Source organism: Sander vitreus, chromosome 13 (assembly GCF_031162955.1).
Source record: "Sander vitreus isolate 19-12246 chromosome 13, sanVit1, whole genome shotgun sequence".
NCBI lineage: Eukaryota > Metazoa > Chordata > Actinopteri > Perciformes > Percidae > Sander > Sander vitreus.
Genome location: NC_135867.1, coordinates 21,713,102 through 21,734,962, shown reverse-complemented (window position 1 = coordinate 21,734,962; position 21,861 = coordinate 21,713,102). Strand labels below are relative to the sequence as shown.

Sequence of the window (21,861 nt, the reverse complement as noted above, 5' to 3'; positions counted from 1 at the left end):
TTGAGCTCCACCGTACATGGGAAGGAAGGACCCTGCTTTTACAACTCGTCCTCTATTTCTTCTTCAAACTATTCCTAAAACCTTTCACGAAGCCTTTGCCTTCTCAGCTCTCCCTGCAGAATGGGTGATTCTCATTAAATGGAAGCGACCTCTCATTTCCTTTTCCTCCAACTGTCAGACATCTCTGATGAATATTTTCTGTATTCATGGATGCAGCCTTCATAACCATACATTTCCCTAAGGCCTGACAGAATCCCTCCCCTCTTAAGCTCAATGTGCCTGTTTTCTGTGCTGGGTAACGTTCATGCAGGCTCATCTTGAATCTGGAATATGTTACTACTGTATTCCTCTGCCTCCATGTCTCTTTGTGGTCACATATTTTACTGAATGTACTTTGCCCTTTTATCAGAGAAGTCAATAAACAAATTGTCCAGTCAAACAATCCTGCATTGTCTTGGTTTCCGGCTGGCCCATGGCTGGCCTGGGAAGCAGCCACCATTGCTAAAAATGTGTCTTGCTCAGAGCACCGTGCTCTGCTGTTGATCAGGTGAAAATGTTTGAAGACTTATGGAGAATGATTTGAAATGCCACCAGGTGGAGAGCTTTAGTTCCTACAGTAGGCCTACAGACTGGGTAGTGAGAGCTGAAAGCCAGAACTGTCAACAATGATTGGAATCCCCCCCCACCGGTATTATATGTCTTTCTATATCTTATCTATACTTGTGCTATGAGGCAGTAACAACCATACCATCATAACTGCTAGATAAATAGGTCATTGATCAATAATTGCTTATTTCGTTTTCTACAGAGGATACTGAAGCTTTAATAATGTTTAAGCTTGTTTTTTCTCATTTGAAAATCAACCTAAAAAAATGAACAAACATGTTACAGCTCCTACCAGTATTCAGTGTGTTGGAATGTGGATCTTATTTTGCAACATCCAACTGTTTCGTGCAGCACAAAACCAGTTGTGGGGGGTAGTGTGAATCCGGCACGGTGAGCCCAGGAGACCTCGGGGCAGACCCAGGACATGAGGTGCCCCTGTGCATCTCCAGCTGCCCCCAGAGACCCTGGAGAAGCTCCAAGACGAGCTGGAAGGTACAGCCAAAAACGCCTTTTTTTTTGGTTGTTCTTCTGCTATTATCACCGCAGTCCAACACAAACAACCCGTTGGGAGATTTATCATGATCCATAAAAAAAAAAAAAAAAAAAAAAAAAAAAACTGGAAAAAATATTATTGCCAAGATGGCCAGTGTTATTATGGCACACAAAAAAAAATGAGCTAACTTGTAACTACCTGACAAACAAAATGTCAGAAAACGGTGAGAAAAAAAATGTAGTTGCACTGACATTTGGGCTAATACTAGCTTGTTGAAGGTATTTCTATTTCTGCATAGATATGTAAACAGGTATCTTGAAAATTGCAGTACAGAAAAGTAAAAAAAATTTAGAAACCGTGAACCCTATAAAATGACACCAACTAGGACGCAAAGTTTAAGTTAAGTTTTACTCTAAAAACATCTGACCTTAAACCATCCAATTATGTGCAGACACAGCTCAGTTGTATAGTAATTGCACCATTTTATTCATCCTATTCTAAAAACAATGTGGAACATATAGAAAGGATGCTCACCAAAATGTTGTGGACTACTGATTATGGGAAAAACTTGTGTTCTGTGCTCATACGTCTGCCTAAACAGCAGCATTTTAAACAAACTGACAACAACAAAAAAAAAAGAACAAGAAGGATCCAGTGTACTGATTTTGGTCCAAAGATCGTAATAAATTCTTGACAACGCCTCAGGCTTTGCAGCCCTCGTAGAAATGGATTGAAAAGAAAATAAGCAGCAAAACAAGGAAAACTGCATGAACAACAAAAATACCAAAGACATAATGTGATTGAGCTACTTTGATGAATTGTTTATTTTGTTGTAAAAATGTTCCATTTTAGGATTTTTTTTTTTTTTTAATTCAGTGTCAAAACTGCTTTCCACTAAAAAGTAACTGCCGTAACAGACTACTGAAATAAAAATGAAATAAATTATTTTCATCAACTTATGACACCGAGATATTAAACATTGACAGACACATTCAGACAAAAGAAAACGTTTGTCCTTTAAAAACAAGATTAGACTGTAAGACTTTATTCAGCTCAGATAGTAAAAGCACAGTGAAAATCCCAAAGGTTGCTCACCAAGACGTGGTGTTGTAATAATGTGTTGAATAGTACTAATGGAAAACTGCTTGGCTGTAAATTGGTGCACTACTGATTTTACAAATTAGGGAAGTAAATTTAGTCTTACTTTACAGGAAATATAACCTAACACATTAAACTAAAATATTATGTACAGGCTTCTTGATCTACATCATTGTGAATTCCAGTAAAAGATTCAATGCTATTCACAGTCCTTTTGTTACCCTCTAACAGTTTAGTCACATATAAAAAAGACGCCGACAAAACATTTAACCAAACCCATATGGACACCTCGGGTAAAAAGCCCTATCCTGCTCTGTCCCGATTAAGATTCCTCTCTGATTGGAGTGCATCCAGAGAAAAAACTGTTCTGAAAACTCGTCAGGAGTCTTTTCTTCTTCTTGAGGAAGCTGACTGTTGTTCTGTCCTCACTGTAATCCTCCTCCTCCTCCTCTTCCTCCGGAAAGATAGGCTTTCTATCCAACTTCAGGTCTGCAGTGGGATGTCCCATGTCTCCGATTTCTTTTAGCACCTGAAATAGTGCACATTAGTATGGTCTGCATTACATTTTTTACAGTCCCAGTTGCAACATGCATTGCAGGCAAGATACTATATGCCAAAACATATTTACAATCACAACTTAACAATTTAAATGTCACTGTATTGTTTGAGTTGTTGTGGAAATGCAATGTTTGCCTAAATAAACAGGAATAATACAGTGGTGAGACATCGATTATGCGGGGTTTCCCGCACCACTTTGCAGCTAAGGCGGCCGCCTAAGCAACACACGCCTGCCGCCTTAACTACATCGTCAATAAACATTAAAAAATAAAAATGTATATGAGCGATATCCGCTGTGTTACTCTGTCCGGTTTTCTCCCTTTCATTCCAAACCACACAGTTGACAACCTGCAGGTGGAGGCGGTGGAGACAGGCTCGGACATAAACGCCACGGGCTGCATGTTATATGTCATAATTGTTAAATGTAGTACATGACATGCATCTTTTACCAAGCCTTGTACATCCACATGCATGCCAGTCATTCTCAAGGCCACTGCATGGATGATTATTCCTTGTATTGCCAAGTCTTCAGAAGGAGGCAGCTTACCTTCTTAGTTGGTGTACAAGATGGCGGCTTGAAGAATGTGGTGTTTTCAGGGCTGACGGATGGGGGATCTTGAAGAGACACTGAGTCTCTGGAAACATTTTGTGTCTGACTTCCATCCTGAAATAAGTAGAAGTCCAAAACTGACGACAATGCGTATTGTTGTGCATTGCATTTCCATAAAAACATCCTATATGTTCAAAGCAAATCAAGCTTGCAGCCATCATTAATGTTATTTAATATAGACCTTGGCTTTCATTTACTATGACTAAATAATGTCTGCCCTAAAAAAGGACTATCCAACATGCAGATGTTTCAGCACAGATTGATCAACAGTCTGATATACAAACACAAAAATTAAAAACATTTCCTGCATCACACCAACAGTGTACATTATTGGTGGATCACTGGAAATCATTAGATAACTTACGTCAGCAAGCACCTGGTTATCCATATTACGACATTTCTCATGATCACATTGGCAGTTCTCCCCGCATGTCATCTTTCCTTTGCGGCACCTGCACTGCTTGTTGCTGCAGCGGCCTTTACACGCACACTAAAGAAAGAGAAATCATGACAGAATATTTTTTTTTTGCATCAGATGTAACGAGATGAGATTCAGGAATTTTGCTTTAAAACTCTCAAATGAACAAAGTCGATTTTGGACTAGGGCTGGGCGATATGGATAAAAACAAATATCACAATATTTTTGACCAAATACCTCTATATCGATACCGCAACGATATTGTAGTGTTGACTATTGGTGCTGTCACAAAATATTTACAGAATGAGATTTGTGATAAATAATCATCAGTAATGTGGATATAATGACTAAGTTGGTAAAGGCAAATAATAGAACAGTTACAACAGTCTGGTAAGTTCAGAAAATGACATCACTTTACTGTAATGCAGCCTTTAAAACCAGGGAAAGACAACACTTATGCCATATTACGATATCCAAAATCTAAGACGATATCTAGTATCATATCACGATATAATATCAATATTTTGCCCAGCTCTATTTTGGACAGCACTAATCTGCTTTTCACGCATCTAGTGCTTTTTGAATAATGTGACATTTTTCAGTGAGGCTGATTGAACATCCTGGACGTGATTTCTTCTTCTCACCCGTCATGATCTTTCAGTGAACACTGTGGACAACCAGCGTCTACGAGCTAACTGGTTTCATACACAACGCTTGAAGATGACCCCCTGATCCTAATCCTAGTCTTACCCCGGTTGCTTTGGGTTTCTTTGAGGTTCTGCGTCCCTTCTCAGTTTTCTCAGGACGCCACTCATCCTCTTCCCCCTCATTCTCATCCTCACTGGGAGACACCAGCTCTTCAACGTTGATGGGCATATTCTGCGGTGCTTTGGCTGTGGTGAAGCGCCTCCCTTTAGGCTTTGGTTGGGAGAGAACACAAAGGAAAATCAACACACTTGGACTTTAAAATGAATAGCCATGAAGTTCTCAATCTGAATTTCCCATCTAATGTCAAAATTATAGTTCACAGAATCATTCCATCTTGGTTTAATGTTTCCTTTCAGTTTAAACATTAGCCCTGACCAAAACACGTTCAATGACTATAGGGAAATATCCTACATTAGAAACTGAAGTAACTGAAGTAACCTTCTACAGGAAGGTAGAATATCTGCAACAACTTACCTTCGGAGGAACGTACTCAAACGAGTCATCTAGGTTCTTTTCATTGTTGGTTGTAGGCACAAGGATTTTCTTTTCACTTGCCAGGTGGAGCAATGAGAGTTTCTGTGGAAGAAAAAAAAAAGAAAAAGCACTTCACATTGTAACACACATTTGTAAAATCTGTTATTTTCAACACTTTGTGACTTCAAGTCCTTGCTCTCATAAATGTGGTATACACCAGTGAATGTTACTGATCATTTATAATTCAACTTAACATTAAGATGATAAAAATAAAGTTACCTGTCTGTATTGCTCATTCTGCTCCACCAAGCATGGGTTCTGCTCACTTAATGCTCGTAGCTTTTCAAGCTCTTCTTCCTAGAATAATGTTACAAATACACCACATGATAAACATTTTGTGATAACTGCATAATTTCACTTAAAAACAAGGATAAATGCAGAGAGGTTGATCAAACACTTTTCAGCTAGCGGAGACAAACCTGAACTTTAAGGCGTTGGAGAAGCTCCTTCTCCTTTGCACTCTCCCCATCTTTCTGCTTTGTTTCGTCTGACTCTTCACATATGGGTTTGTTCTGTAGCTGGTTAAGGAGGTAAAGGACCTTTACAAGAAAACAAAAACAAATGTACATTATAGAACATTACATTTCATAAGTTTGCATGTCTTCTGAAAAGAGATGCAAATTGGTACATGAGTAAAAGCCATGAGCACCTTCTCTTGATGCCTCTGCTCTAGGTCCAGCAACTGCTGCTGGTGCTCCATGTCCATGGTTGACATCACATTTCTCTCATCAGCCAGCATCTTCCTTAAATCTTGTGAATTCCCCATCTCCTGTTTGAGTTCACTCTCCAGCTTGGCACTGGTTGTTTTAGCGGAGAGCAGCTAAATAAAAAAGGGGAAAATTGATTATTTGTTCTTTGGAATCACGAACGGCAACAAATCAATGTACTATTACTAATTTAACACAGATGTGAATAAATAATCTTTAGCATTAGCTCACCTCAGACATGAGGACCTTAAGGGCACACTTGGCATCGACTATGGTTGTGATGCTATCGAAGCGCTGTTTCAAACGGCCCTCGCTGTCTGCCACAAGAACTTTCTGCTGAAGGTCGGCTATCTGGGCGTTCCTGTAAAGACACAAATAACTCGGCAAATCTTAACAATTCAAAATCAATTCAGTGTTTTCTGTAGATACGTTTCGTAAAACTGATATTGTGGTTTCAAAGAGTGAAAGAATCTTTACAGCAATGAATTAAAAGCACATATAGCTGGTAAATATCTGTGAGTGCATTTATGTGTATCATTTATTGTGGGCGATGAGTATCAAAAATGGCTCAGCAATTGATGGGAAGATCATTAGACCTCATTAGACCTCCGATGAATTGCTCAAAAAAGCAAAACAGTTTCAATGCAGTGACTGCACTGCTTTGTCAGACTCACCTGAGGTCCATCTCTGTTTGCAGGCTCTCCACCTGTTTGGTCAGAGGCGTTTCCAGCGCTCCCTGGGTCTCCAGCTCAGAGATGATCAGTGTCCGACGCTGCATGAAAGGACACCACAGAGCAAAGCATTGATTCTTTGTAACATTTCTACTTTGGAAAGCGCTGCATGTCCCACGTATTCTCAATTCTGTGCATATTCCCACAAGTGTTCATGCTCAACAGTAGAGAATTGACATCTCACCCTGATTTTGGCAGCGGGTCGGTCCCCTGCCTCTATCTGCTGTTTGAGGTGGTTAATCTCCTGAGCCAAGGCCTTCCTGTCCTCCAGCAGATCGTTGAGGTGGCGCCGGGCCTCCTCGGTGCTAACCAGCACCTCCACTTCATTTAGAAGCCATGTCTGATCACATAAATACAATCACAGAGTTAAGGCAGCAACATGGGCATTGTAACACTTTTGGGTAAATTCACATACTGTATGGTAACAACAATACTGTTCTGACTTTTGTTCAGGAAAATCAGTCATCATGTTCTGAAGTCCACTGTTTAAAAAGGATAAAAGGTCTGTTTCATTTAACTGCCTAACAGCCCTGAGGCATCATTCATGTCCTCTCCTCTGCTGCTGAGGTGAAGAGAATCGCTACTGGTGAAGCATATAAGCCTCAAAGTCTACAAGAATGCAACTAATTTGATACATTGCCAATAACAGGGTTCTTGCAGGTTTTAGTAAGTCAAATTTAAGACCTTTTAAGACATTTTAAGACCATAATTAATAATATAATTACCAAGTTTGCAGCGAGCCTCGTGAGGAGACGCAGACATATTTTGCGGGCAGGTATTGCATTTATCATGAGATTTGTAGTTTTATCACCATATGTACCAACACCAATATCCCCCAGAAAGAGCTATAACACACCGAACCAACGTTCTGAGGGCAGCGTTCTGCTGGTTTTGTTACAGAGCAAAGACTCTAGAGCTCCGCTTTGTAGGCTACGACTCAATACTTTTTCCTTTCTGCAGCCAGCGTTTCTGGAAATGAACGAGGGTAAAACCTTTTTTTAGACCTGACTAAATGAAATTTAAGACCTCGGATGAAAATCTGGCCGTTTTTAAGACGTTTTAAGGCCTTAAATTTAAAGCTCAGAATTTTAGACTTTTTAAGACCCCGTGGGAACCCTGCAATAAGGCTTAGCCGTTGTGTATAATTGACATTGGTTTTTTGCTTGCTCACAACAATTCGTTATTAGCATAATGAGCTTTTTATGGCTAGGATGTTGCATTTCTGCAAGTTTATCTTGTGCTTGTTCAAAGCACATACATACCCCGACACCAAAGGGAGAGGTGGGAAAGGCAGAGGTAAAAATCCCCACTCAAAACCGGGTTATAAGTTGCCTCCCTACTCTGCAGTATGTTCTACATTATACTATGCAATTATTGTCTTAAATTCCATTTTCAAAACAGTAATCAAACTTTGTTACTTATCGGCCATCATGGTGCCGCTATATAGTGCACCCCTAGCAATTCTGATTTTTTTTTTTGCATTTAGTTAAGCCTAGTAGACCAAATAGCGTTTTTTGTGACTACAGAGAAGCCCTAGAACCAAGTTGTATTACCTTAACTCTTGCAGCAGCTCCCTCCATTCCTCTGTGAAGACCATCTTTGCGTTTCTCGGCTACCTCACTTCTCTTCTGTAGGGCATCTTTCAACCGCTTGTTTGCAGCTGCAGCCTGTGGGAGGAAGAGACGCTTTAAATCAATCATTTCCACTTATTTCTAACAGTTTGACATTATACTATTCAGACTGAACTGCCTGCCGAAATTGAGAAACAGGGGGAGTGACTCAGAGGTTTGCAACCAGGTTAGTGTGGGTCACACATTTAAAATATAATATACAGTACGTACTTGCTACTTCACAGATGTTGTAAATATGAACTCCAGCATATTTACTTATAGATCTCGTAAATGAAATTGCGCAGGAAACAGACAAAGAGGCCTCACCTCCTCAGTTTTACGACGCAAAACACTGGCTTGTTTCTGGAAATCCCTCTCAAGTTTAAGCAACTCATACTGGCGTTTACGATCCTGTAAAACAGATACAAACAATAAACTGTGGGGTTCATGCAGGTAAGTTACATAAATGAATAAGTATGAGGAAAAAAAAAAAAAAGAATTTAGCATCAAGATTTGCTGAATTCATGAATAAAATGTTGGTTAAAGAAAATGCCCTGCAGTGTCTCTCTTGATCTCCACATACCTTCTCCTTTAGCTGCAGCACCTCCCTGTCCTTCTTGCTCTTCCACTGTCTGAATTTCTCAGAGTCGTCCCTCATCTGCCTCATCAGCTGTGTACGCTGGGTCTTCATAGCCTGCAAGAACACAGCGTTGATGTGCTTGGATCTGGCATTTGTGGCTTACATGTGTTACAAGTCATATTTGTTTCAGCAATGCTCTATGCCAACTCAGTGGACATGATGATGATCATAATGTGTGGTCTTTACAAAAGAATTTGACCACCCCCACAATGTTCAATGCACTCAAATGAATGGCCAGATACATCAAAGATATATTGTCACGGCTATTTGGTTCATATGTAACATTAACAAGTTCTTTTTAATATTTTTGAGATGTTTTTTTGACCAGAGAATAGTCTACTTCTGTGATGGTAGAATAACTTTTGTTCATGTACACAGTCCATTACATAAAATCATATCTTCTGCAATGCAAAATCAAATTTTTAACAGTATATTAGGTACAAAAACCAGTCATACAGATATTAGAAAAAACATATCCAAACTAGTATAAGTGCTTGTTTACACTTTACATACATAATGCACCCCTCACGATCCAAGGAACTAGAAAAGTAAAAGTAAAGAAAATCACTGGTTACCTGTATCTCCTGCATGAGCTTGCCAACTTTCTGAACAGAGGACTCCTTGAGTTTCAGCAGTTTGGACTGCTCCAGAAGCTTCTTCTTCATGTCTCCGAGGTTGCCCTCCAGCTCCTGCAGTCTCTTTCTCCGCTGCTCACTGAGCCTAGAAGAAGGAGGTGGATGTCAGATGAAGCAGGAAGTAAAAAGTGAAGGCTACTTTACTTTCATGTCAAAACAAATTAGTAATATGTTTGCCAAATGATGAAGCTACATGCACAACCAAACCACGGCCAAAAAACTCTTAAGTGTTCGTACTTAGCCTGGTTAGTGTCTTTCTTTGCAGACTGAAGTGCAAAAATAAGTTCCTCTTTCTCCTTCTGCAGAGAATCCACTGCGGTCTGTAGAGTCTGTACATTTTTCTGAATTACAAGATGCCAAGAAGATTAAAACGTGTCCATCATATCTCAACAATTAAAAAACATGGTTCATAAGTGATAAAAAAAGACTATGCTCTAAACTCGACCCATTACAACTCTCAAGGGAATCTAGAATGTTAACCAGTGGATGTTACAGCATCTGGGGGGGGGGGGTGTATAACATCTTTTTATACAGTAGGGGACAGGTTTTGTTCAATGGTCTAACTCCACAATTTAGTAATACACAGTTTACAGTCTTCTCACTAGTTTTCAACAAGTACTTTTCATCTATAATGTGATTCGAACAAACTCACTGATTTTGCTTTACCCAGACTTTAAATGATTTATTGTTTGAGCCAAAAATGGATACTAAATCGTCTTACCTGGTGCTCCGATTGCATTGGCTCCAAATGGGTGTCATTCTGGCACATTTTCTTCACAAAAGCTTCCTTCAAGCATAACACTTTGTTCAGCTCAATCAGTTCCTTGGAGAGCTGGGCCTGCCGCAGTGCATGATGGGTTGTAAAAGCCTCCGGGGAGTCCTTACCGACAATGCCAGTGGTATCCTGTTTCATGTGTTAAAAAGGTGGGAAACATCTTAATTTACATTTGGTTCAGAAATATAAGGGCTGAGGAGAAATACTTTATTCTCGGATCAATAAGTGTGTTTAACAAAAGAAATACTGTATGTTACTGCAGAGAGATATATATAGGCTTTGCGTCGTGCCTAACTGGCTACTATTTTGACCCTTTGCAGCACCGTTACTTATCATCAAGCTGCCACTTCCTCGTAACACATCCTGCTGCTGCAGGCTGCAGGCATGATGGAGAAAGACAGCAGCAATAACTCGAATGGAGCTTTCTATTTGCCAAAACTCCCGGACGGTTCGTAGATAAGTTGAAAGCCATATGCACATTGTGTAAAGCCGAGTTAAAATATCACCGAAGCACGTCAAGCTTGAGCTACCACCTACGGAGCTAAGCATAGTAGTACAGTTAACATGATGCTACCCACTCAGGCAAAGCAGTATTTTGGAGAGTGCTACTTGCCGACCTGTAGATGAAACCAAATCCCAAAAAATGACTACAGCTCTTGAGAAACGGGTGGCAACTATCTGCAGACCTGTCAGCATCGTAGAGGACTCGGGTCTTAAAGACGTACTACAGTTGGCATGTTCTGACTTGTCTCATTGCCGTCGAGGGAGACAGTAGTTTCACCATACACAGCCTGTATGACACGGAGAAAGCAGCCACAGTGGAACTGCTACAGAGTGCTGCAAATGCTGTCTCATTAACCGGTCAACATTATTTAGGAGTTACTAAACACTATATTGACTCTAGTAAGGATAGGAATTTTTTGTTTTTTAGTTAGGTACTTGGAGGAATTGTGCAATAATGACAGATTCACACATTTTTCTTTTGTTTACAGTAAATAAATAATTACAAATCTTAAAATCAAGTTCATAAAGTAACTTTCTTTGCATTCATTTGATTCCCAATGAACACTGGTAAAAATGGCTTTCGATTGTTAATATGTACTTAAAAACTGTTCTGAAATGCAAAATAATAGAATTTTAATCATGTGATAAAATATGCGATTAACTATAGAAATTCAGCAATTAAAAAAAATGAATCGTTTGACAGCCCTAATATTTAGTGAATATCATTATCAGTACATGTGAAAAATATGCACGCTCAAGTGTAATGGAAAACACAACAATGCAGAATTCTGAACACAGAATCTTACAGAATTTTGTAAAGTATCTTTGATATAAACCATCATCTAATGTAAATATTACGAGAACAAAAGTGTCAACGTACTGGTGGGGATTCATCATTGTTACTGCCGTTCCCAGACAACTCGGATCCATCCTCTCCTGCAGCCATAGCATCGATGGAGGCGGCGATGCCTGCACTCTCATTCTGAGGAAACCCAACAAATAGTAAATCATGAAATTTTATTCATACATACACACATATTATATATATTTATATTTATATATTTATATATATATATATATATATATAACCATCAAATCAACAGTGTTGGATTTGAATTTGTTATACTTAATACATAATTTCTGATTTTTTTTTTAAAAAAGGACAAAAAGTAATTAATTAAATCAATCAATTTAGTATATAAAAGTCTATATAATGTCCAATGCAAATTCCAGCATTACTTCTACTTTCTGTCTTTGGATGGATTATAAAATATGTATTGTAAATATTGTATAGATTGTAAAATGGCTTGTGTACCTTGAGCTCCAAGATGATGTCTTGCAAGTTCTTCATCACCTCAACATTCTCCTTCAACTCTTGGTCCTCCAGTTTTTCCAACAACTTTTCAAGATTCACTGTACATCTGAAATAAACGTAATAAAAAAATAAAAATAAAAAAAAGTGTGGCTCAATATGATCATTGTGACAGTGGTTAAAAAAAAAAAAGAAGCTGAAATCCTAAACTATATTGACATAGGCCATCAAAAACCAAACAAAGCTTTTAACAAGAATAGCTCAAGTATTCTGTGTGTTGTTAGACCAGTCCTGAAGCTCTGCAGGCTTCATGCCTTTGTAAACTTACGCTGCGTGGTCCCGCAGTTGTTCCAGTCTGCTTTGTAGTTTCTCATTTGTTTGTTCCGTCTATAAAAAAAGCAAAGACAATGTGATAAACATGACGGATGACAATGCAAAACGTTTAAACATCACAGAAAAGACATCAGATAAACCATACATTTTGTAAATTAAGGTCTTGGCTTTGTTTCCTACCCATACCTGTACAAAGAACACATCATCACCATAGGAACAGTTTCCCCATCAGTGTTCAACAATGACTTTGGAGGAAGGAGGATTAGGAAATGGGGTTACGGTCTGGCTCACCATAATGATCTTTTCAAACATGAGGGCAGTCTGTCCAGCTGCCTGGCTCAGCTCCCTGCTTAGCTTATTGTTCTCGTCCTGCAGGGAGCGATTCCTTTCCAACAGCTTAGTCACCTTCTCCGCTGACTCTGGCCTGTAACAGAGGGACCGAGTAACCGTTAAGGCTTCTTGTTATGGGTAATACGTACCCTGGGAGCATTCATCCAACATCCTGTTAGGACATCAGCCTATGGGGAAATTTGATGTCTTACCCAGAGAGCATCGGAGCTACTCCTCCACGGGCATGAAGTAGCATCACCTGCAGCTCCTGAACCTAAACAAGTGTATGAATAAAGACATTTGCTACATTTTAAATGGAAGAAGTAAGGTGTGGATCACACACTTTGTCTTATCAATCTTCAACAAAGATTTAACTTGTTAACGAGTAAATTAACTGCATTTAACTTGCAGCATAACTTCATAAGCCAATGGCAGTTTGAGATCTGATTGTGAAGTCAACTTCACAGCGTACCTGTTGTTTCAAATGGTTCATTTCGGCAGCTCTGGGGTCAACATTGACTATAGGTTTGTTTTTGATCTTGCGAGCTCTGTCGGCATATCGCAGCGTGTTGATGGTCTCCTCCATGTTGGAGTCTGCAGGACTGATGCATGCAATCATCAAAGTGTGGCTATTGCCTCCCAAAGAATCTGATGACAACAAACAGAAAACGATTCACAGAAGTGCTTAGCACAATCATTCCGCAGTCATTTACTATTTTGCGTTTTTCGTTTGTACTTTGAACACCTGCCTGTACATTAACCAGTAATGCTGCCATTTTGCATTAAACAAAAAAATAAAATCACGTACCAAAATTACACTTCCCTGGACAACAATGCGGTCAATAGAGCAGAATGAAAAACTTTCCCTTCGCCAATAGAAGCAGCGTACTGTACTGTATGTGTTACAAAGTCAGGATGGGATCTGAGACTAATGACCACAATGTAACTTTTGAACATCTAAATCAAAGCTTACCTTGTAGCAGGCGAGTGAGCTTGGAGTCTCTGTAAGGAACAAAGCTATTTTTTTTGCTTTCATCCCCCAAGGCACTGATAACATTACCCAAAGACAAAAGGCCACGATTGATGCTGATGCCTGAAGATGAAGATAAATAGCATCAAAACAGAAATGCTGTTATTAAGGGCATGTTTCATTACAAAGAGACAATATAAAATTGTATACTACACCATACAGTATATCATTGGGAGGGTCATAAATTGACAGTTGACAACTTTTAACAAAGTAAAACTACAGAGAAAAAAAAACACAATTAGTTTACCTTCCTTTAAACGCTCTCCCTCGGCTTTGGTTTTCTTTTGCCTTTCTGAACCAGCCAGATCCACAAGGTGCAATTTTGAAACAACTGAATCAACTCTGCAACAAAACATTACACACATATTCAAATAAGATAGTGTTTTCAATATGGTATCTTTATGAAAAACAGCAGCCTAAACAAAATAAATCACATCAAATCAGTATGTCAAAATTAAACAATATCTATTTGATAACCCATTTTTCAGTTTAATTTATTGTACTTGACCCTTTAGACAACATCCAACTCTTCCTAATCAATGTTCATCAAAAGTGGTTAACCTGAAGCATATATTAATTACATATATGCAATACGAAGCAGTTTAATAAAAGATGTATTTGATGGTTTACCCAAACACATTACACAAAGCCGTCAACAACATGCTTTTTGTGTGCATGTCACTGTTTAAAGCTTCACTATGTGTACAATTAAAATTATGTATGTCAACTAACTTGTCTGTCCCTCTGCGCTGCTCCAGTGTGATGGTGAAGATAGCATGTGAGCGTGAGGAAGCGGCATTCATCGCTGTGGAACCCACGGTGCGAGCAGAATTTCCAATCTCCAGACAACCCACCATCTCATGGGCAGAGAACACCTGCCTCTCAGTTAAACCCACAATCTGGAAAAAACAGAATATTTTCAATAAAAACAACACACTATACAGTGGCACTCATAAGGTTATGAACCCATGCTAAAGTTGACTAAAAAGAAGAATTAAAAAAAAATATTAAAAAAATCAGCTTTTGGAAATTGATCTTAATGCCTTAATTAAAAAAATGAGGAAAAATCCAACCTTTAAGGACACCAATTTTCTTTGTGAATGAATAATGTATCGTACATAAATAAATGTTTTTCCTTAAAATACAGGAGGCATAAGTAAGTACACCCCTATGTTAAATTCCCATAGAGGAAGGCAGATTTTTATTTTTAAAAGGCCAGTTATTTCACGGATCCAGGATACAATAGGGGCTTTCCGACCGGAAGGATTTTTGCAGTTCTTAGCGTACTTTTTTAGCTCCTACTTCAGAGCAGGGTCTTTTCCCTTTTCCTAGGTGTACTTGACTGGTCGAACTTATAAGTCATGCCCACTGCCAACTTGGAAACTTGCAGACAGAGCAACAACGGGACATTTTTAACAATTCTCACCATCTTATTTATCATTAAATTCACTTCTGACAACGTTTTAGGCGAGAAATTAACTGTTTAGATTTTGAATATAGGCAGTCTTGCGAAAAGTTATGCTGAATTGACAATTTGCTTCAAAGTTTTCGGAGTTGAGAAGCTCCATGAAGTGAAGCAACAGCCAGCAAGCGCCTGCCCCGGCCTCTAGCTTGTCGCTTGGCCAGTCATGCTCAGACACCTCGCTGTAAACTGGAGGTCTCTCAGACCGCTCTCGTAAATAAGAGACTTTCATTTCACCGTTGACGGTTCGTTTGTTTAAATATCACAACATATGTCCATCATAACATTAACGGGAACCTGTGGTTAACTCCACAAGCGTGTCCTGTGGCCACACACACACACACACACACACAGCGTCACTCCATTACCCCTCCTACCAGTCCCTATGGCCACTTGGCCAGTGGGAATGCAAACGGAATTTTTTTTTTGGGGAGTGTAGTTCTTAGAACTGCTTAGAAGTGTACTTTTCCTCTAAAGAGTACAAGTACTATCCAGTCGGAAAGCACCTTATGCATCCTGATTAAGTTCCCTTGGCCTTTGGAATTAAAATAGCACCACATCATCACATACCCTTCACCATACCTAGAGATTGGCATGGGGTACTTTCTATAAAATCATCTCTCAATGCAAATCAAACCAGCTATTGGGCTAACTGAAATAAAACCATGTATATTATATTTAAACATGTACTGATTTAAAAGGGGTCACCAAGGTATAGAATGAGAATGTATCTTTCTAGCTTTAAAGAAATGTGACAATTTGTGCGTTCATTTTTGTAAACATGTCAGTCACTCACCTTAATGCCCTCTTTAGGGTCCTCCCTAATGCTGAGTCCAGGTTTATCTTTAGATGGACACAGCAAATCCAATATGTCCTCATTATAGATCTACAATCAAAAAAGGAAAAAGCTTAAGCAAATAATGTTTTAAACGACCATAGTGCAATGACACGTTTGCTGAATACCAAGGAACATAATACATTCCTAAGTGACATAAAAACTGTAAACAACATGTCCACCAACCTCCAGGTAAGATACTGCCAGACAGAAGTCACAGTCCGTCCTCCTCTCCCTTTCCTCAAAGATCATTCTGATAACTCGTGGAATAACGCCAACTGAAGGATCATTTTCTTGAGCTGATGTGTATGTTCCTCCCATGGAGAAGGTCTTCCCTGATCCCGTCTGTCCGTAAGCAAGAACTGTGGCATGGTAGCCTACAAAAAAGGACAATTCAGTGAGGATGCAAAATGATTTAAAAGACAAGAAAAGAGAAACAAATATCTTTATAATTATTTGACATCTCAGCCAATTCAATTCTTTCTTTCATTAAACATGTTTGCGCAGCCAATGGCCACTGAAGAGTCCTCTAGCAAAACCATGAATCTTATGTTGCACAACCAGCACCCAGGAGTGGGGTAAAAACAAAGAGACAATTGTCTTACTGAATTCAATAAATCATTATATTCAAAATTATAACTACCTTTGAAAAGCCCACACAATAAGGGGGACACAGTCGTATTGAAGACCTCTTCTTGTTCAGCAGTGGGATCGAATACATAATCATAGGTGAACGCCTTCTCTGTGCCAACTATCACCTGAAAACAAATAACACTTTAGTTTACACATACTGGGTAGTGTAGTTGCATGGACTTTAAAGAAAAGAATATATATTATATACACATGATAAAATGGACGTGGACGTTTTCCTAAACTGTTGTTGAACACAGACCTGTTGCTCTCCTGGCACAAAAGTGAGACAGCACTGGCATCCTTCGTTGATTTCTTTAGGAACCAACGGGCGGCATCGCAAGGCAACCCGCACTGGGATCACCTTATCATCGTCATTTGTCATGGTGCGAGACTTTATACCTAGTAATAAAAGAAACAGAAGAGGTTATCATAATGAAGCCAAGTAATATCAGTCCAGCCACGTGGCAAGATGACATGTCATTAAAAATATCTTGAATATAAAACTGAAAAACCTTCATTTTCAATAAGCGACACCGGTGTTGACACCATAAAAATAAAATGGTTGTTCTATGGTTGATACTGACTACAGTGGCAGATGTTGAGATACAGTGATTCCCATCATGAAGATAAGAGGATTTGTCCTCAGTGCTGACATGAACGACGAAACAGCATGTACATTTTTCTTAGTATTTAATGTAAAGTTTGTGTTTTGTATTAAGTCTGTTGTTTGCCGTTTGTTACTGTATGTTGAAACTTTGATGCTGCTGCCTTGGCCAAGAATCCTTTGTAAAAAAAAATCTGAATCTCAATGGGACTATTTCCTGGTTAAATAAATAAAAAAATCAGACATGAACTGCATTAATACTGGATGTGTTATTGTATGATACCAAAAAGACATCCAAACCTGATAAAGTTACAAGTTACTTGAATCATACTGAATTTTGTGAACTTGGTAGCTACATTATGGAAGAAGAAGTGCTATATGCATTAGTGTTGCATTATGTTCATTAACGTTACTTGTACATTAATAAATGTTGATATAATAATACCAATAGACAAATGTTGTCAGAGAACACCGGGAATAAAAAAAATACGCTTTTATGACGTTAGTTGGTTCACTATCACAGGCGTATTTTTTGTTTGAGATGTTACATCCCAATCAGTTTTAATTGGTAGTATGCCTTCCAGTGGTGAACCATGTCGTAGTTCATCATGGCTGTTGTCACGGTGTCCAAGAAGTTGGTCTATTATTTATCATCTATGGCGCACGGATGTCTGAGGATGACATCATGTCCTAAAGTCCATCCTTCGATCAGACAGATCAAAACCGAGCTGTGTGACGTTAATAAGCAAGAGATATGAAGGAACTGTACTTATACTTCCACTCATTAGATGTCTATTCGGGATACAGTGGCTAAGCCAGTTAGCGAACAATATAACGTTAAAGGTAACGTTAGCTACCTAAGAAGTAGCGTTACCGCAAAACAAGTTTCCAACTTTATGGTTAGCGGTCGTTAAAGTGCATTTTTATTGAATTAAAAACAATGCCAATGACCAAACGAACAGTCTACAGCCCAGCTGACGGCTAATAATTAAGTTAAAGTTGGCCTTAGGTTACGTTAGTTAGCTAAAGTTAGCTAGCTAGCTGCAGTTATTAGCAAGGTGTTGACTTAAACGTTAACTTACCTTACACGTTTCCTCCAATGCCAACGTTTACATATCACACAACGGCATTCAGCGGTTCTGGTTGATAATGGTCAGCACTAATACAAAACACTCGTAATAAAACTTTTGGATGTTATTTGTTGCGGATAACTTGATTAAGCTTTGTCCTTAGCCCGTGGACTTAAACCAATATCTTTGAGGTGAATGTTGTTACTGCCCGCCACTTTCAAACATCCAGCTCCTCCTCCTACTTCTTCTTCTACTTGTAGTTTTATGGCAGCGTCAACGTAACTCGGCAGCCACTGACCTCTACTGGATAAAAGAAAAAACACAGTATTTCTGCAAAACCTCAACAATGAAAATAAATGAAAAAAACCCTAAAAAAACACACAAAAAAGCAATTCTTGCTTTAATCTTTCACCTTTGTCACGTTTACTCTACACACATAATAGATAGATAGATAGATAGATAGATAGATAGATAGATAGATAGATAGATAGAATAGATAGATAGATAGATAGTATAGATAGATAGATGTATAGATAGATAGTATAGATAGATAGATGTATAGATAGATAGATAGATAGATAGATAGTATAGATAGATAGATAGTATAGATAGATAGATAGATGTATAGATAGATAGATAGTATAGATAGATAGATAGATAGATAGATAGATAGATAGATAGATAGATAGATAGATAGTATAGATAGATAGATAGATAGATAGTATAGATAGATAGATAGATAGATTGATAGTATAGATAGATAGATAGTATAGATAGATAGATAGTATAGATAGATATTTATTGATCCCAAAAATGGGAAATTACAGTGTTACAGCAGCAAAATATCAGTCACACAGCACAGAATATACATGAAATACTAGGATACAATATACATTAAATAATAGGATACAATATACATACATACACTATACATGAAATAATAATAGGATAGAATATAAGAACAAATATTTAAAATATATACACGTTGGATATAATTGGTTGGATATATAAAACACACATTCCCAACTTAGCCAAAAATTGCCACAATTTTATGACAGAGTGAAGGCAGGAGGTGAATCCCTCTTGTTACCTGACAGAGTCCATCCCCTTAATTTCAGACAATGAGGGCAATTCAAAAAAATACCCTCAATTCTTAGATGACCAATATTACAAAACAAACAAAACAAAGGTGTTAGGCATAGCGAAGAGAGCAAGCACCAATGTTGTGCTGCCCAGGCAACAGCATATGACTCAGTAATTGTAATTGGTGTAAGATAGACATGCCATGTTAAGAAATTAAAAGCTCAGGAGAGATGTTCTTTTCCGAGATAAGTGCAAACAGAGGAAGAAGATAGGCAGAAGGGAAGCTGAGTGGGTGACATGACATGCCTCTTGATGAGATGAGTTTTCAGCCCTATGATGTTAAATGGGCAGTGACTGTCTGTTTTGGCTGGAAGAGAAAGGTCATTACATAGCAGCCAGAGGGGAAAACAGCTGAGTCCAGATAAAATAATGACAAGGTTTCTGCAGGGAAAGAGAGAGCTAAGCAGGCAATAGACGTCAAAGCATGGATCATGTTGCATTTGTGTTACTGATAAAGCATTACAATTTACAGAAATTCCCCCAAAAGATGATTTTCACAATGCTATGACAACAATATGTTTCTCCTTCATCCAAACATTTTTCGCTATACATCAGAGGATTTAATAAATGTATGGGAGAAACAAGCAATCACAGCGATGTTGTAATTGGGTCATATGCAATCCATGGTCTTTATCAACCTTGTGACCACTGGGAACTGCAACAGCAATGTCAAAGTTTATCCTCTGCAACACAGATGTCTGGCGCAGCCTCCTCCCCTCCTGTGAAATATGCTGTTGAAACAATGAAGTTACATTTTCACAGTTGACACAATGGTGACAAGTCATACATCATGTTGAAAAGCGTCTTTTGATGCTGGCCTGCATATCCATCATATTGATTATTTATCATCTATTACTGAGCAATTGAAACCATAGAGGTAATAACACACATGGTACGGGAATTCAGAGTTCCTTGAAACTTCAGTAGGTGGAGAGATTTTGATGCCAAAACAGGAGATTGGCTAACAGTAAAATATTGTTTTGATATCCGGGAATCTCAGCAGTAGACTGGAGAAGTAATCATTGGGTCACTGATATTGATCAAACCCTTGATGATATACTATAGCCTTTATATGCCACAGGGAAGTTAAAAGACCAGTTATATAATATTCCCTTTAGTCCCATTCAAATAAATTTCTATTCAAGCAGGGGTGCAAAGTGACTACAGTTATTTTCTATTTTCTGACTTTTTGAAGAACATGTGAAGTTTTGCCAGACTTTCAGTTTATTCGAATCATCATGAGTATGGCTCATTCACTGTCTTCAGTCAGCGACAGTACACATAGACTCAGTGGCGAGTGAGCACTGCTGCATGGCACGGGAAATTCCACCACAAGGCCTAATAACAACATGCCAGATTGTCTCATGCTCCCAAGAATAGAACAGACAGTGAATGAATGGAACAAAACAGTCTATTCTTTCCATATATATTCACTAAATGGTGATTGTGCATGTGGGGATTTTTTTCTTAAATAGGAAGATTAAAATGCCAACAATAATGCTCTCAGCTCAGCCTATTTGGCTTATAAAGCCACCTTGACATTGAACAGCAGTGCCCACTCTATTACTATAGATGGAATGGGAGGACATTCAGCCTGCTTTCCTCTTTCCTGTTGTAGTTTCAAAAGATAATCTGCATTGGGTGGATCGCATTGCAATCATCCGTGTCTAAAAGCCAATGGTTGCACGAATGAGGTTTTAAAGAGGATACAGCCATGTCAGCTTCATGCTCTACTAAGCTAAATGTTCTACGATGGGGTTTCTCACTCGGAAAATATTTATATGATAAAAGAATTGCAATCTAAGTAAAGTAGCTTACATAATAATTAAGTCGTCTGAGTATCCATTAATAAGGGTGAATTAGAGCTAATTAAACTATACTTCAGGACTTTACAGTGCTAAATGTGACAAAGAAGCTATTGTATTGTATTGCATCATACAGGATCACTACACAACTGAGGACATTTTTATTTTTCTGATGACTTGTATTCCAATGCAAGCCTAGGCAGTTTCTGTTATCATAAAACATGAATATTTATTTATTTAAAGTTTGAATAATCTCAAAACAACCTGCACAGATAAGGAAAATCATGAGTGTTGACCCCACTGCAACAACATGTATATGAATATAAATAGGAAAGACCTAGTGCAATGATTTCGAAGGGCTTTGCTCTCATTTGTTTAAAAGAACAATTGCCTCATTTACAGTACACATTTAATGACAAAGAAAAATTTTCTTGATTCACTTAATAAGAAACTTAAACAAAAAACATGGGAGGGGGAAGTGCCCAAGGAGGCATGTTACCAGGCAAATGCTCAGTCAATATCCACCAGAGTCAACAATAGCTATACATTTTAAAACAGGCCTGAAGCCTTATGCTGAGTCAGTCATGAGGCACTTGGGAGGGGTGCCTGTGGGTGCTTACTGCTCTGGCCCACATGATAAACTCAAATATGTCTGAACTTGACAGCAAATAGGGGTA

The 21,861-nt window shown here is 38.5% G+C and overlaps 1 protein-coding gene across 1 annotated transcript; it reads right to left on the bottom strand.

Moving 5' to 3' along the window:
- Window positions 1-1,894: 1,894 nt before the first annotated feature.
- Window positions 1,895-18,455, bottom strand: kif4 (kinesin family member 4). Its single transcript, XM_078265960.1, has 31 exons — window positions 18,249-18,455; window positions 16,822-16,961; window positions 16,573-16,687; window positions 16,116-16,306; window positions 15,891-15,980; window positions 14,365-14,531; window positions 13,880-13,974; window positions 13,576-13,695; window positions 13,075-13,250; window positions 12,815-12,876; window positions 12,564-12,696; window positions 12,268-12,326; window positions 11,943-12,048; window positions 11,508-11,609; window positions 10,070-10,252; window positions 9,586-9,689; window positions 9,289-9,433; window positions 8,657-8,767; window positions 8,401-8,484; window positions 8,017-8,130; window positions 6,648-6,803; window positions 6,407-6,504; window positions 5,964-6,093; window positions 5,675-5,845; window positions 5,445-5,564; window positions 5,245-5,322; window positions 4,966-5,067; window positions 4,534-4,701; window positions 3,730-3,855; window positions 3,303-3,419; window positions 1,895-2,726 (listed from the first exon to the last, which is right to left on the bottom strand). The coding sequence occupies exons 2-31, from the start codon at window positions 16,942-16,944 to the stop codon at window positions 2,520-2,522; spliced, it is 3,753 nt and encodes a 1,250-aa protein (XP_078122086.1). The 5' UTR covers window positions 16,945-16,961; window positions 18,249-18,455; the 3' UTR covers window positions 1,895-2,519.
- Window positions 18,456-21,861: the final 3,406 nt, after the last annotated feature.